Source organism: Copadichromis virginalis, linkage group LG7 (assembly GCF_057382275.1).
Source record: "Copadichromis virginalis isolate Kocher_CV1m ecotype Utaka linkage group LG7, C_Virginalis_male_GT1.1, whole genome shotgun sequence".
Lineage (NCBI taxonomy): Eukaryota > Metazoa > Chordata > Actinopteri > Cichliformes > Cichlidae > Copadichromis > Copadichromis virginalis.
Window position 1 is genome coordinate 332,561 of NC_140624.1, and position 16,518 is coordinate 349,078.

A 16,518-nucleotide genomic window follows, 5' to 3' on the forward strand; every position below is an offset into this window, starting at 1 on the left:
TAGCTCAGTACAGGCTATAACTTTAAATCAAAATGTTACACTGTCACATGAGAGGTTATGTGCAAAACTATTTTAAAGCTCGGGCCACAACACTTTCAAATAACCTGTGATTACAACTCGTACGCATATTTCTCTCGTTCTGGCTCTTACGTATTTTTAACTGATGAGCTGGTATTTCAGCCAATTAAGCTAATTAAGCTAACCTTGGTTTGAGTCTCTCTCCTAAAGCTGCAAAGCTAATAGGCTAGTTTAAAAAGTCAATAAGCATGTTGTAGCTTTTGAAAATGTAGTTCTAATGTAAGCTTACAAATCAGAGACCAAGCCCCACAGTTCAAAAATAGTGGTAAAATGTACAAAGACAATTATTATGGCTAAACTCGATTATACGATGTATACATAGTACGAAGTGTATATATGATATGATCTAGTGAGTACTGACATATTTCCTGCCCTGGCTTTAGATACAGCTCAGGTGATACACCTCCGTCTATCAGCTAACACTGGTTTTGATATTTACACAGGGTTTATCAGGCCTCAACAGCCCCTCTATTTCCAATGGGGATGTGTGCCAGAACTGAAGGTGGAGCCTGCTGATAAGATACAGAGATTGAGTGAGATCTTTTTTGTGAGACCAAACCTTTCCAAGACTCCCTGACACTTTCCATTTTCTTTCTTTCTTGCTTGCTTTCTTTATGGGGGGGTAAAAACGAGCTTCCTTGAAGAAAAACAGGTCTACAGTGGGGCAAAAAAGTATTTAGTCAGCCACCGATTGTGCAAGTTCCCCCACCTAAAATGATGACAGAGGTCAGTAATTTGCACCAGAGGTACACTTCAACTGTGAGAGACAGAATGTGAAAAAAAAAAAATCCATGAATCCACATGGTAGGATTTGTAAAGAATTTATTCGTAAATCAGGGTGGAAAATAAGTATTTGGTCAATAACAAAAATACAACTCAATACTTTGTAACATAACCTTTGTTGGCAATAACAGAGGTCAAACGTCTACTATAGGTCTTTACCAGGTTTGCACACACAGTAGCTGGTATTTTGGCCCATTCCTCCATGCAGATCTTCTCGAGAGCAGTGATGTTTTGGGGCTGTCGCCGAGCAACACGGACTTTCAACTCCCGCCACAGATTTTCTATGGGGTTGAGGTCTGGAGACTGGCTAGGCCACTCCAGGACTTTCAAATGCCTCTTACGGAGCCACTCCTTTGTTGCCCGGGCGGTGTGTTTTGGATCATTGTCATGTTGGAAGACCCAGCCTCGTTTCATCTTCAAAGTTCTCACTGATGGAAGGAGGTTTTGGCTCAAAATCTCACGATACATGGCCCCATTCATTCTGTCCTTAACACGGATCAGTCGTCCTGTCCCCTTGGCAGAAAAACAGCCCCATAGCATGATGTTTCCACCCCCATGCTTCACAGTAGGTATGGTGTTCTTGGGATGCAACTCAGTATTCTTCTTCCTCCAAACACGACGAGTTGAGTTTATACCAAAAAGTTCTACTTTGGTTTCATCTGACCACATGACATTCTCCCAATCCTCTGCTGTATCATCCATGTGCTCTCTGGCAAACTTCAGACGGGCCTGGACATGCACTGGCTTCAGCAGCGGAACACGTCTGGCACTGCGGGATTTGATTCCCTGCCGTTGTAGTGTGTTACTGATGGTGACCTTTGTTACTTTGGTCCCAGCTCTCTGCAGGTCATTCACCAGGTCCCCCCGTGTGGTTCTGGGATCTTTGCTCACCGTTCTCATGATCATTTTGACCCCACGGGATGAGATCTTGCGTGGAGCCCCAGATCGAGGGAGATTATCAGTGGTCTTGTATGTCTTCCATTTTCTGATGATTGCTCCCACAGTTGATTTTTTTCACACCAAGCTGCTTGCCTATTGTAGATTCACTCTTCCCAGTCTGGTGCAGGTCTACAATACTTTTCCTGGTGTCCTTCAAAAGCTCTTTGGTCTTGGCCATGGCGGAGTTTGGAGTCTGACTGTTTGAGGCTGTGAACAGGTGTCTTTTATACAGATGATGAGTTCAAACAGGTGCCATTCATACAGGTAACGAGTGGGGGACAGAAAAGCTTCTTACAGAAGACGTTACAGGTCTGTGAGAGCCAGAGATTTTCCTTGTTTGAGGTGACCAAATACTTTTTTTCCACCCTGATTTACGAATAAATTCTTTACAAATCCTACCATGTGAATTCATGGATTTTTTTTTCACATTCTGTCTCTCACAGTTGAAGTGTACCTCTGGTGCAAATTACTGACCTCTGTCATCATTTTAGGTGGGGGAACTTGCACAATCGGTGGCTGACTAAATACTTTTTTGCCCCACTGTAGATCCTTTGAGGGGTGAGACTCTGCCAAAATCAGCTTTTGGGTAGTTTCTCAGCAGGAGCAGAGCTGACAGTGTTTTGTTCCAAGAGGAAATGTGTGCCATTTGAACCAAACTGCATCTAATTTTACGGAAAAATGATTACTGAAATTAAAATAAGTGACAGCTCGGGAGGAGAGTAAGTACTGTAATTAGAACCCATTGTGTTGTAAGAAAAAACACACTGTGACCACCTGAAGAAACAAATTAGTGTAGCACTGAACAATGAACCTAAAATACACTGTATGTGCTTTAAAATATATGATTTAAAAATAGCTCTTTCAGGGGCAAGTTCGGGAGGAAAAGAAGCCAATGTTGGTTGCAAGTAGAAAAATAAAAGAGTAAGGAGGACTCCACCACAGAGAATGTGCTGCCTTTTCGGTGAAACACTGAATTGAACCCGAAACCTGATTTCTACTAATTAATGCCACAATGTTCAACAAATGTTAGCCTGACATTGTTTCTGTCACGGTCCTGGGTCTCCTGACCCAGCGTTTTTAGTTCTTTGTGATTTTCGTATTATTGTACTTGTGTGATTTATTCTATGGCTTCTAGTTTTGATCCCTTGCCCTTCATGTCTCCCTGTGTGCCCCTCTATGTATTTATGAGCCCTCGTCCCCTTTCGTGTTTATTCCGTGTCTCCCCTGCCTGTTATGTTGGTGTTCTACTCGTGCTCTCTCTCCTCCTGTCTGAACCTCTGTGCTCCCTGTTTCACCTCTCCCGTCAGTGTTCAGTTCACCCCGCCCTGTCTCGTTATGGCTATCAGTGTCACCTGTGTTCCCCGTGTGTTCCCACTCCCCTCGTTAACCCTCTGTGTATTTCTGTCTGCGTCTCCCTCTGTTCAGCGTGACGTCGTCCCTCATGTTGTGTGGATCTCCCTGTGTCTCTGCGTATGTTAGTTTACTTTTCCCAGTTTAGTTTTGTATTTCCTATGTTCTGCCACTCCAGCATTAAAGCTGTGATTTTGAGTTCATCTCCGTGTCTGTGAGTTTTGCGTTTGGGTCCTCCTCCTGCCTGCCACACAGCCGCGCCTTGACAGTACGACGTCACCAGTAATGGACCCAGCAACTCACAACCCCTCCGCTGAGCTCCGGGAGGATTTGATCTATACGGTGGAGTACCACTGTCAGGAGTGGGAGGCGCTGCCAGGAGACGAACACCGGGAGGTCGTAGCCGCCCGTCTACAGCGGATGGTGTCCGGACTCCCGTGGCTGTTCGGCGCGCTGCACCCCCACATCCGGGACTTCCTTGTTTCCACCGTAGGCGTCCGCCCGGAGCTGCCTCTCCAGTGTGAGGGGTCGGAGGACGTTCAGCCCGGTCCGCTGGAGGATTCGCGGCCCGGCTCATCTCCTCCCCCCTCTCGGCGAAAACGGCGCTCACGCCGCCGCCGCCCTAACGTTTCTGAGCAAACTCCGGTGGTGAGTGACACTAACTGTTTCTTCCATGCCACTTCCAAGTCGGACCAACTCGGACAATATTCTGCTCTCCAACCTATATATTTAGAAACCGTTTGTGTGAATGCTCCTGTGTCCGCAACGGATCCCTTTGTGCTCGGTATTACTGACTCTGCTAAACCTGGATCTTCCTGTGCTGTGACTGTTTTAGAGACTGCTACTCCTAACATGGACAGTTTAAGGCCTACAGAGTTGCCAGGAGTGACTCGCCATGAATCTCAGTTAGCCGCCCGGCCTCAAGCTCAGTTAGCCGCCCGGCCTCAAGCTCAGTTAGCCGCCCGGCCTCAGGCTCAGTTAGCCGCCCGGCCTCAGGCTCAGTTAGCCGCCCGGCCTCAGGCTCAGTTAGCCGCCCGGCCTCAGGCTCAGTCGCCACCTCCACCACATTCAGCCTCGCTTCCCATAGCACAGTCACATCCACAGCCTGACTTACTACAAACCTTATTTCAATCCTTAGCCCAGTCAATAGCTCAGTTGGTAGAAGAATCATCAGCCTTATCGACAGCTCAGTTAGCTCCCTCGCAGCCACCCTCAGTGCAGTCTCCAGTGTCCCCAGTGCAGTCTCCAGTGTCCCCAGTGCAGTCCCCAGTGCAGTCTCCTTTAGCACAGTCACCCACTCAACCACCAGCACCACAACCATCACTACCTCTAGTTCATTCCCCTGTGAAGTCATTAACTCCACCACCTACTCCACTCTCACCACCACCGTTACTACAGACATCAGTTCAGTCCCCTGTGCAGTCATTTACTTCTCCACCGTTAGCAGCTCAGGTCCCCGTGTGTCCAGCAGCTCAGGTCCCCGTGTGTCCAGCAGCTCAGGTCCCCGTGTGTCCAGCAGCTCAGGTCCCCGTGTGTCCAGCAGCTCAGGTCCCCGTGTGTCCAGCAGCTCAGGTCCCCGTGTGTCCAGCAGCTCAGGTCCCCGTGTGTCCAGCAGCTCAGCTCGCACCTGAACCATTGGCCCAGTCCCCGACAGCAATACGGTCTTCTGTTCGGCTTAACATTCAGCCAGGGGTCCCAAACCTCTCTGGCTCTACATCAGCTCCTGCTGGAAGCTCGGATGAGCTCATCCAGGACTCCGCGGCTCCCACGCCGCCATCTACCTCGTCCGCTGGGGGTTCCAGTGAGCCCGGCCAGCACCTCCCTGTCTCCGCTGGAGGGTCCGAGGGGCCCGTTCAGCCTCCTGTCTCCGCTGGAGGGTCCGAGGGGCCCGTTCAGCCTCCTGTCTCCGCTGGAGGGTCCGAGGGGCCCGTTCAGCCTCCTGTCTCCGCTGGAGGGTCCGAGGGGCCCGTTCAGCCTCCTGTCTCCGCTGGAGGGTCCGAGGGGCCCGTTCAGCCTCCTGTCTCCGCTGGAGGGTCCGAGGGGCCCGTTCAGCCTCCTGTCTCCGCTGGAGGGTCCGAGGGGCCCGTTCAGCCTCACGCCGCATCAGCTGGAGGGCCCGAGGAGCCCGTCCAGCCTCACGCCGCATCAGCTGGAGGGCCCGAGGAGCCCGTCCAGCCTCACGCCGCATCAGCTGGAGGGCCCGAGGAGCCCGTCCAGCCTCACGCCGCATCAGCTGGAGGGCCCGAGGAGCCCGTCCAGCCTCACGCCGCATCAGCTGGAGGGCCCGAGGAGCCCGTCCAGCCTCACGCCGCATCAGCTGGAGGGCCCGAGGAGCCTGTCCAGCCGCCATCTGCGACCGCCTCGTCATCACCTGGCCCGGCTACATCCGCCTGTGCTTCTGCTACGCCTGGCCCGGCCTCCGAGTCTTCGTCTGCCGCAGCCTCCTCTTCAGAGCCTTCGTCTGCCGCAGCCTCCTCTTCAGAGCCTTCGTCTGCCGCAGCCTCCTCTTCAGAGCCTTCGTCTGCCGCAGCCTCCTCTTCAGAGCCTTCGTCTGCCGCAGCCTCCTCTTCAGAGCCTTCGTCTGCCGCAGCCTCCTCTTCAGAGCCTTCGTCTGCCGCAGCCTCCTCTTCAGAGCCTTCGTCTGGCCCTGCGCCCACCGGGCCATGGCCGGCACGCCTGGGACTGGAGGGCCGCCGCTGCCGTCCGCGCGGTCGGCCTCCTGAACTGTTTCCGCGTCGCCGCCGTTGCCTTGCGCACGGCCGGCCTCCTGAACTGTTTCCGCGTCGCCGCCGTTGCCTTGCGCACGGTCGGCCTCCTGAACTGCTCTGTGTTTTGGGTTGTTTTCTTGGGCTCCGGTGTTTTCTGTGCTCTTTGTTTTCTGTTCCGAGCCCTCCGTCCTGGGCCCCCGCCGCCCGCCCTGGGTTGTTTTCTGTTTGGTTTTGTTTTTCTGTGTTTGGGCTGTCTGGAGCCAGCCCTTGAGGGGGGGGTACTGTCACGGTCCTGGGTCTCCTGACCCAGCGTTTTTAGTTCTTTGTGATTTTCGTATTATTGTACTTGTGTGATTTATTCTATGGCTTCTAGTTTTGATCCCTTGCCCTTCATGTCTCCCTGTGTGCCCCTCTATGTATTTATGAGCCCTCGTCCCCTTTCGTGTTTATTCCGTGTCTCCCCTGCCTGTTATGTTGGTGTTCTACTCGTGCTCTCTCTCCTCCTGTCTGAACCTCTGTGCTCCCTGTTTCACCTCTCCCGTCAGTGTTCAGTTCACCCCGCCCTGTCTCGTTATGGCTATCAGTGTCACCTGTGTTCCCCGTGTGTTCCCACTCCCCTCGTTAACCCTCTGTGTATTTCTGTCTGCGTCTCCCTCTGTTCAGCGTGACGTCGTCCCTCATGTTGTGTGGATCTCCCTGTGTCTCTGCGTATGTTAGTTTACTTTTCCCAGTTTAGTTTTGTATTTCCTATGTTCTGCCACTCCAGCATTAAAGCTGTGATTTTGAGTTCATCTCCGTGTCTGTGAGTTTTGTGTTTGGGTCCTCCTCCTGCCTGCCACACAGCCGCGCCTTGACAGTTTCAGTAATCACCCTGACTGTTTCTAAAAACATCCCTCACAACTTCGAATCAGCAGTTCAATAATCAACAATTCACAGCTGAACTTTTAGTTAACTAATCCTGCAAAAAGCATTGCTGTACCTACAAAGACAGACGAGCACCAGTCCACAATTTCTCTTTGGTTGGCAGTGCGGCTTCTTAAACATTACTAACCACACACTACCACCTAGTGGTCAACAAATGGAAGCACTAGACGGCATTAAGCACTGATTTCTCCGAGGAGACTGGTCCACACTGCCATTCACCAATATCTGACCCGTGTTACATTTTACAGTTAGAATTTATGATTTTGCAATCAAAAGGATAATTCAGTGTCAGGCCTAGCCTATTACAGGAGGGGGTTTACCTCCACCACACAGATATTAGTCTAAACATGGGGATGTGTGGTGTACACAAGTGTAGTGACACAAATTGTGTTGTGTTATAAAGAACATATCACCTAAAAATCTTCCAAATCAAACGTGGCGATCCCTTGTGTATAACACAGCAGACGGAAGCAACGTTCCCAGGAAATGCACATTATGGGCTAAGGGACAAAAAGATTCCGGCTTTAATCATTAGTAAATTCCATGTTTGAGGTACAGGTGCATCAGCAGTTAGTTCTCACCTGTTTTACTGGAATTCTGAACATACCTAAAAACCTTTGCTTATGTAAACTGGCTGACAGGCATTATACTGTTTACATGGGAAACTGTGAATGACTGCAAATGAAACCCTCTTTGACTTAAGAATTTAATCTCCCTATACAGGCGTGCATAGGATAATTACAAACATAATCAAGAACAGAGAGCCTGAAGGTGAAACTGAAAAAGTGAACTTTGACCCCTCAATCACACAGGCTAGCACTGTTTTGATTAGCTCTGCTCTTGATCCCATGGCCTCTCCACGGGTTAAATCTCAAGCATCCACTTAGAGCGCAGCCAGATGCCGAGTGCTTGTGACCTGCAGCAGCTTATGGCGAAAGTACATTACTTCTCCTGGCTGTGCTACTTGCCGTCTGACTCAGGCTATCAGGCCTCTGGTAAAATTTACAGCGTGTGATCACGCCATAAGTACCTTATCACCTTTAACCAGCTGTCAGAGACACATAATCTCCTCTCTAAAGTGCTGGAGGATGATGCTCAAGACAAGCCCATTAAAACCTGCAGTACTGTTAATACAGAAAAAGTCAATTTAAAAGGTACAATGTGGAAAATCTCACCACTGGATGGCAGCAGTTGGCTCTTTTTGCACCGATTACCTGTTGTTAGCCAGTGTTAGTGAAACTTCCTTTGATCTAACATCGCTGGACTCAGACACTCAGTAAAGAAACTCTCATACAATGTGAGAAACTGTTAATTAGAGGAGTACCAAAACCATCTCAGCCACTGTATTTAAGATGGTGGAGCAACATGGTAGTTTCCACAAGCCAAACCTGCTCCTGTGTTTTTTTTAATGGATTAATTCAAGTTTATGAAAATGCATCGATTTGTGGGAAGACATAGTTGGGCACTAATCAATGTATATTTATGAGTACAATATTCTTGTTTTCTTCTGTTTGTTGTCTTAAGGCCAAGAAAGATGCCAAGCGGATTTATTTTACCAAGTGGATCATCATGGCCTTGCCATATTGGTCCATTTGATTGACCTTTATTATGATTATGAATTTATTTTATTTTCAGTTGCTACAAACGGGACAGACATGACTGGGGGACAGGACAGGGAGAAAGAATGAAAGAAAGAGAGGGAGAGAAAGAAAACCAAAGGGGAGAAGAGACGGTGAGAAGGGGGGGAAGAAAGAAAAAAAAAACAAACAAACAAAAAAACAAAACACCTGGGTCACCTGTATGGAGAAAAAAAACAGAAGAGAAAGCAAACAACAAAGAGCAACATAATAAAAAAAACAGCACCATCACAATAAACTAGCTAGCAGTAAATATCAGTAGATACTAAATAATAAACGATATTGTGCAGCACGCAAGATAGACAGCGCACAATGTGCTTTGAGGCAGCAGCCAAGAAAGCTGTAGTCCGCGTCTGTGAATACCCGTGTGTACACCTGTGTGCATACCTGTGTGGATCAGCATGCTTGTATTCCAAAGGTTTCTCCATGTAACGATCTGCTAGGGAGTGTGGGGAGCCACTGCCCCGTCCTCCAGGGTATGAAGCAGGTATGGAGGAGATCAAAACTCCAGACATCCAGAGGCCCCCAGAACACAAGAGACCAAGGAAGACCAACAGAGGGGCAGCCTGTTTTCTATTGTTTAATTTCAAACAGTGACTTACTGTACCTTTAAGTTTTGAAATACTAATGTAGGCTCTAATGGATAAAGTCATTTAATAGTGTAGCACATAATTATTTTACAGCTGTATAACTGAACATACTGAGCAAATTAGCAGCAGAAAGGGTAGCTCAGGTCATTTCTACACCGTAAACAACAGATTATATTGTGTGCTGTATGTGTGTACGCGCTCACCTTTACACACCAGCAGGAAGTTAGGAGGCTTATGTGCAATTGGCTTGACTGTCTAATCATGACAAATCAGCATTTACTGATAGCAACTAGAGGCTAACAGATGTGAAGATTATTAATTTTATAGTATGTGCGCAGGCAGTGATGAAGTGGAGCGTGGGATGCAAAAGAACAGTAGTTTGGAAATTCCCTGTATGTGTATGACAGCTAAAGGTGTGTGCAGTGATCAAAAAGTATTATATGGTTATGGGTTTGTAACTTAGCTTAACAGAATACAGTTAATCTTTTCATTTCCAGCAACGCCCTGCTTCCAGGCAAAACAGCTGGAAAAGCGTCATTTTATGAAGAGCAGGAGAAGCTTTTCTTTGTATTCTTTTCATTGTTACAGCATTTTTTTTAACTAGCGGATAAAAACAGGTGTGGGTGTGGGCAGTAAAGTGCTCTGCTTAGAGACACACCACCTGACTTTAATGAAAGGCCCAAAAGTGCCATAGAATCAAAATGCTCCTCTCGAGCCTTGAAGATGGTATCCTGCAAATCAATCTATGACGCCACTGTGGCTAAACCCATCTTTTATATACAATCTATGCATTTGACATGGAACGTTTACAGGTCAAAAGACAACTACAGATCACGCACGTGCCTCTTACCATGTCTTTGAAGGCGTTCTCGATGGCTCCAATCACCAGGCTCTCCTGCGACACCTTCTTCTCTGTGAAGAAGCGTGTCGGTGGGGTACTGGGGGAACCCGGAGCCCCTGCGGCACCCCGGAGCGATGCAGCCCTTGTAAGGACACGCTGAGATGAAGGGGTGAGGTGGTGATTGATAGGTTCCTCACCCAGGCACGTGGGCGGCACAAGGTTAGGAGTACAGAGGATCTCCATCACTTCCTGTAGGTGCAGGGCAATGTGGTGGTGGAGAAGACGAGAGGCCATTACAGCTGCCCCGGAGCCAGCGTGGCCATCGAACAGTGCCCAGTAGTGTAAAGTTAGGTCTTCAGAGTTGTCCTGGAAACAGATAAGAATCAAAGTAAATAAAAATGTGTCAACATTAAGTATGCAAAATGCGAGAGGAGGAACTTCATCTGACTTTGCATTCATACTGATCTATGAACTGCACGCCAAAAATCCACTGAATATCAAAGGTGGAAGTATGTGAAGTACAGCCTGATGGGCAAAGAGTCGTGACATTTAGGAACCGCTGATGTACAATCATGGTAATGGTGCACAGAGCGAAAAGGGAGACCTTTTTAATACCAAATCAGAACCAGTTGAACTCAAGGTACAGCTCTCAAACACAAACAGGAAGCTGTACTATGTAAATTGCGCTGCTCACAGTTGGTGGATGAGAGCGCCTTTCTACACAGCATTCAAATTCATCCCATCGGTCTTCAGTGTGAAGACTTCGTAATCTGATCTGAGCTCAAACCTCCCCACAGATATGCACGATGCCCATAAGTGAATGAACCTGATGTTAATGTTTGCTTTCGCTTAAATCTGGAGGTATTAGTAGGTGCGGCATGATGCAGTTTGTGCTCTGAAACCGCACACCGCGTCCTCTGTGTTGATCTACAAAGTCTCATCTCCCACATAAGATTCAAAATGTCTTGTGATCTGGCTGATTCATTGCTCACCTTTGAGTTTTTGGTCTTCACAAAAAACAAAAAAAAAACAAAAAAAACAATGGCCTGATTTCTGTTTAAAGTCTGTTACATATCAGCACAGCTCCCCTATCAGTAATGAAGTCACATAGCCACAGAGTTGCTGTTGCATGCATCACATTTTGCTGTGCAAAGTAAGCCTCTGATTGTCTATATATGGCACAGGCAAATTCTACAGCGTGAGTCTACGAGGCAGGCAAAGAGCACTAAAAAGGCTACATCACTGCGAAAGTGAGTCATGAGATACTTGCATGAGTTTGCTGTAGGCTCCGGCTGGGCCTGAGTAAAGTACTGGTGAGCTGAGAGGAGATTTTATGAGCAGTATTAGTATACTGTAATCACAAAGGACTTTAAAAGAGCTGGTAAACATTTTGCGCTTTTCATCTTTTCTCTGCCTTGTAGGGAATGGGATAAATTGCAAGTGATTGAATTAAGTGTGTCAATATGTCGTGACAGTAGAGCAGTGACACTGCATTTTGGTATAATGATACACAGTTTTCTTTAGTACTCCATGACACAATGTTCTTGTGAAAGCAAACAAGGGTGACTTTAAGAGTCATTGAAGGCTACCGTGGAGTGTGAAGGACGCTAAGCTGTCCGCTCCAATAAACTGCTGGGTCTCACCAACAGGCCCCAGGGGAATTCACTGATGAACTCATTCTACCTGCATTACCTTCATCAGTAAAGCTAAAATGTAAAGGCTTCAGTCTGCCATGGCATTTTTCTAGAAAGAAAGGAGGCATTATGACCCTTAAGTCATGCATGATAATCTGCTAAATTCTGTAAAATGTTTGGTCTGCAAATATAAGACTGTCTCGTAGAACACCGTTTCACTTGCTCAGTGATCCTTTATTAACTTTCCACCCGATTTCACCAAAAGACTTTTCCTTTTTTCCCCATTCTTTTTACTTCAGTGCAAATAATTATTTTGGCTGCGCACATGTTTATCCATCCAGACAGCGTGCTATTTCTAAAGATAACAAATGGAGAAGAAATGCAATAGATCACAGCACAGTTTGTACTCTATCCTTCTCTGTTGTCCTTTCCTGTCGTGAAAATGCATCTGCAGAATGTCCGTGAAGGTGGATGTGATGGGGGGATGGGGGGGTTGGGGCATGAACCCTCCATTTTGACTTACCGGGTTCTCCCGGAGGCCCAGACTCTCACCATTAGGCAGGGACGACCTCCTGCGGGTTGTGGGGGTTCGGTTAGGCGCGAGGCTTCCTGCAGGTCTCCCTTTAACAACCAGGACCTCACAGCAAGCCTGATCTTCATTTAATGTGCTTTTCCCTGCATTGATGACCCTGGACAGAGAGATATTTAAGAAATTCCATATATGAAACTATCATTTACACACTATACACATTGCAATGGCATAAGAATCTTTAAATTAATGTAAAAAATTAAATGTCTGTGTAAAAGAAATACAGAAATATAGTCTGGTACAGAACAAAAATGTTTAACAGACACGATATACTGTAGTTACAGTATGGTTATGTGGTATAGTATCATGTAGAATAGGTACTTTATTAAATTCAAATATCCAGCAGCTCCAAAACAAACATCCTTCCAAGAAATAAATACACTAATTGCATAATATTAAAAATAGGATTAGTAAACACATTTTTGAGGGAACTATATATAAGACATCAGTTGTCATCTTTGCTCAAATCACTTCAAGTACGTCCTTCTACCAGGACAAAAACAAATTTCAATAACAGCTGTGGTCTGTGACTGTGCCTTTAGCGCAGTCACATAGACATGAATGTTCTACATGTTTAATAGTCTTAAAGTTTCTTGGTCAGCACATGGCTGCAGATGTATGAGATGGAAGCTGTGTAGTCTGTCAACCCAGTGATGGTTTTTGGACTGTAAAACCATCCAAAAACACGATTTCTGTGAAACAGTTTACGTGACACCCATTTTGACAGCGAAACATTAAGAAATGACATCAACGAGTTCACTTTAAATACATATTTCAATTTAAGCCTTACACAAGCAGGCCAAAGGACAGCAAGACACATAAATACTGCATTATACAACACCTGGCAGATGGTGCGCTGCTGCTGCGAGCTGCTGTGTAGACATTGACAAGCACACGCTGCTTAACACCACTCCAGGCATTCTCATTTTAGCCACAGTGAAGTCTAGTCAAGTGAAGTGAAGTTGTCTACAGGGGGCTTTTCAAACTACGTGTATCATTTTTAAGATCAGACCACAAGAGAAAAAGAGCCAACATATGAAACTGGAATGTAAATTTATAAAAATTATGCCACTTTTTTTCCCTTTAGCCCGAACCATAACAAAGACCCTTTAATATTTCCTACTATCCTTAAAAGCATTAAGCTATTTTGGATCTTATGTGTCCAAAGGGAAATTAGACCAAATAAATGACAAGCGATATGGCTACATGTTGATATGAGAGGCAGTCACGATTATTTCCCAAAGGAGAATCCTTTGTAAACAAACCATGAGAATGAAAGCAGTGATCCTCTGTCTCCAGCTAAGAAAACACTGAGCCATAAAACTGACAGGATATTTATAGGATATTATTATTGCTGACCTACACAGTGAGCTATTCACTGCTTCCCCACCCCAAAAAACACAATAAGAGCAATGTGTGTCAAGGATACCAACAACCATTAGATGACATAGTCATGGGCCAGAACTCTTAATCTCTGAATTCAAGTTTTTTAAGCCTATTGCCACAGGTCTGTAAAATCAAGAACCTAGCCATGCAGGTCATAAAGAGTTCCTACTATAATAGGATGCCACCACGGCAAAAATACAATACAATACAATACAATACTACTTTATTTGTATAGCACATTTAAAAACCAGCGGTACACCAAAGTGCTTCACAGTAATACAATAAATTAGAGATAGGAACAATAACAATAATAATAAATACACCAGCAGGTGGAGAGCACTAATTAGCTGCAGCACAGTGTAAATAAGTAAAAGAAAATACAAAAAAACTCGACTAAGAGGTTATTCAGCAATAAAGTAAAATGATTAAAAGTACATAAGGGAACATTTGCAGGAAACAGGCACTAAAAGACTGAATCGATTCAGATGGACGAATAGCAGTAGGAAGATTATTCCAGAGGTTGGGTGCAGCTATAGCAAAAGCACGATCACCTCTGGTCTTCAGCCGTGACCTAGGTTGCACTAAGAGCAGTTGGCCCGTTGACCTCAGTGCTCTCCTAGGAGTGTACAAGCTGAGAAGTTCAGTAAGATAGCTAGGAGCCATGTTATTTATAATTTTAAAGGTAAGCAACAGAATTTTAAAATCAATGCGGTATTTGATGGGAAGCCAATGCAAGTCAGCGAGGATGGGGGTGATAGGATCAAACCTGCCAGTTCCCGTTAAGAGGCGTGCTGCCGCATTTTGAACGAGCTGCAGTCTGCAGAGAAGGGTAGATTGGAGGCCAATATAGAGAGAGTTACAGTAGTCTAATCTGGAGACGATAAAGGCATAGATACGTTTCTCAAGATCCTTACAGGGTATGTAAGGCTTGGTCTTGGCAATTTGGTGTAGTTGGTAAAAGCTAGATTTAACTACAGTGGTACTTGTTTGTCAAGTTGAAAAGAACTGTCCAAGAGAATGCCCAGGTAGCTTACAGTAAGAAAGTCAGAAAGAAAGGTAGCAAACAGCCCAAGTGAACCTGTTAGGTTCTAGGAATATGGCTAGTGAAAACTACAATTTCCGTTTTGTCGTTTACAATTTCCAATTCATCCTGTTAAATTTCTTCCCTCCAAGATATTCTACAATGAGCTGTAAGTGTTATTAATACAAAGTGAAAGCACAGCAATCAGCCACGAAGTTACAGAGGACACGACACATGGTGTGTAAAAGTCACCAATGCTCTGAAGACTCCATGATTGGACTGTTCCAAACTTCCTCTGGCATTAACATCAGCACACAAACGGTGCGCCAGGAGTTTCATGGCATGGATTTCCAAGGAGTTTGTATAGAAAGTGTATTGTATATTGTAGGTGTATTGCGTAGGGGGTTCAGAACTATTTTCCACACAGTGTAGATAGAGAGAGAGACAGAATTATTATTTTTTTATTAATGTAGGTGACTCAAAAAGTTTCACCATTAGTTTTTACATTTACATTTTCCAGCTACTACACACCATTTTTCTCTGCACTTTGAATTTAAAAGGCATATAACAAAAGGTTGGTAAATTAAGTTGTAGTTAAAAAAGAAATAGCTGAAGCAGCATTTTGCAATTGATCAGTTTTTAATGGCAACAGGTGAGTAACATGGCTGTGTATAAGAAGAGCATCTTAGAGAGGCAGTTACTCAGAAATGAAGATGAGCAGAAGTTACCCAAAAAGGTTCACCAGTCAAATTGTGGAATAGTTCCAGAACAATGTTCCTAAACAGAAAATTAAGACTACAGTACAATCTACAGTACATAATCACATCTCAGATTTAGAGAAATCTCTGTGCACAAGGGACAAGGGCAAAAAGTGGCACTCCATTAAAACGGGATCGATTCTATCATGAAAATCACTGCATGGGCCGAGCAACACTTTAAGAAGTCACTGTCTGTAAAAATAGTTCCCAGTGACATTCACAAATGCTGGCTGAAGCTATCACACGAAGAAAAAGGAGGGGATGCTAAACAGTGGTAAAAATGGCCCCGCCCCAACTTTTGAAATGCGCTGTTGCCATCAAATTTTTCCTTACAATCAAAATCACATTCACTCAGCGTTCACTCGCTTATCTTGGTTATCTCCAGCAGCTCTATTCCCCTTCAGTCCGGCTCGCCCTACAATTTCAGAAGCACACCACTCGAAGGCCGCTAACTCCAACTCTTCATACACCATCATGCATGACTGAGGCCAAAGCACTGCGACGCCCGACGGTCAATTGACCGTGTAAAATACACATAATCACAAGATTCACAACAGTTGAGGTTCCAATCCTTTCATCTCTTATATGACAGGAAAAACCATCCACACCCGGAGGCATGAACTGTGTCCGAGAAGAGGGCTGTCATATTCACTTACTTCATTTCAGCTCTTCATATTAGAGACAGTGTCATGGCCTTAATTATCCTGTCAGATGTGTGATCTACATAACTATATTCCTTCTTTGGTTTGAGGAACTTTTTTTTTTTTGTCTTTTTTTTTTTCTTGTTAACATACATTTATTGTAGTTTTGTATCTATATAATTGGATACTGTAAAATTTTACATGTGTATTGTGGATGTAAAAGCCAAACTAGGGACAATGACTGGAAATTAGCAATAGCTATGAGCAGTAAGTCAGTTTCAGTTAAGTTGTCACTATCAAATTGAAATTTCAGATAAATGGACCGATTCTTACATAGCCCCGGAGTACTCAAAGTGCTCTATACAACATGCCACATTCACCCAATCGCACAAGCACTTTCTCTGAATTGAGTGCTTTCTAAGTACATTCACACACATTTATACTCCGACGGATGCATCGGAGAGCAACTTGGGGTTAGAATCTTGCCCAAAGATACTTGACACGTAGACTGGAGGAGCCAAGGATCGAACCACCAACCTTCCGATCAGAAGGTGACCTGCTCTACTTCCTGAACTACAGCCACCCCGATAAACGCACTGAGACTCATCTACCATATATACTGCCAGAAAACTAACACAG

General features: G+C 45.5%; 1 protein-coding gene across 1 annotated transcript in view; it reads right to left on the reverse strand.

Annotated features, from left to right (window-relative positions):
- Positions 1-16,518, reverse strand: part of LOC146704117 (protein phosphatase 1H-like) — a 42,724-nt gene that overhangs the window by 20,194 nt on the left and 6,012 nt on the right. Inside the window, exons 2-3 of the mRNA XM_085461073.1 lie at positions 12,008-12,173; positions 9,860-10,216 (exon numbers count right to left, since the gene is read on the reverse strand). Of these exons, the coding sequence (XP_085317199.1) occupies positions 9,860-10,216; positions 12,008-12,173 (523 nt within the window). The remainder of the gene's footprint in view (positions 1-9,859; positions 10,217-12,007; positions 12,174-16,518) is intronic.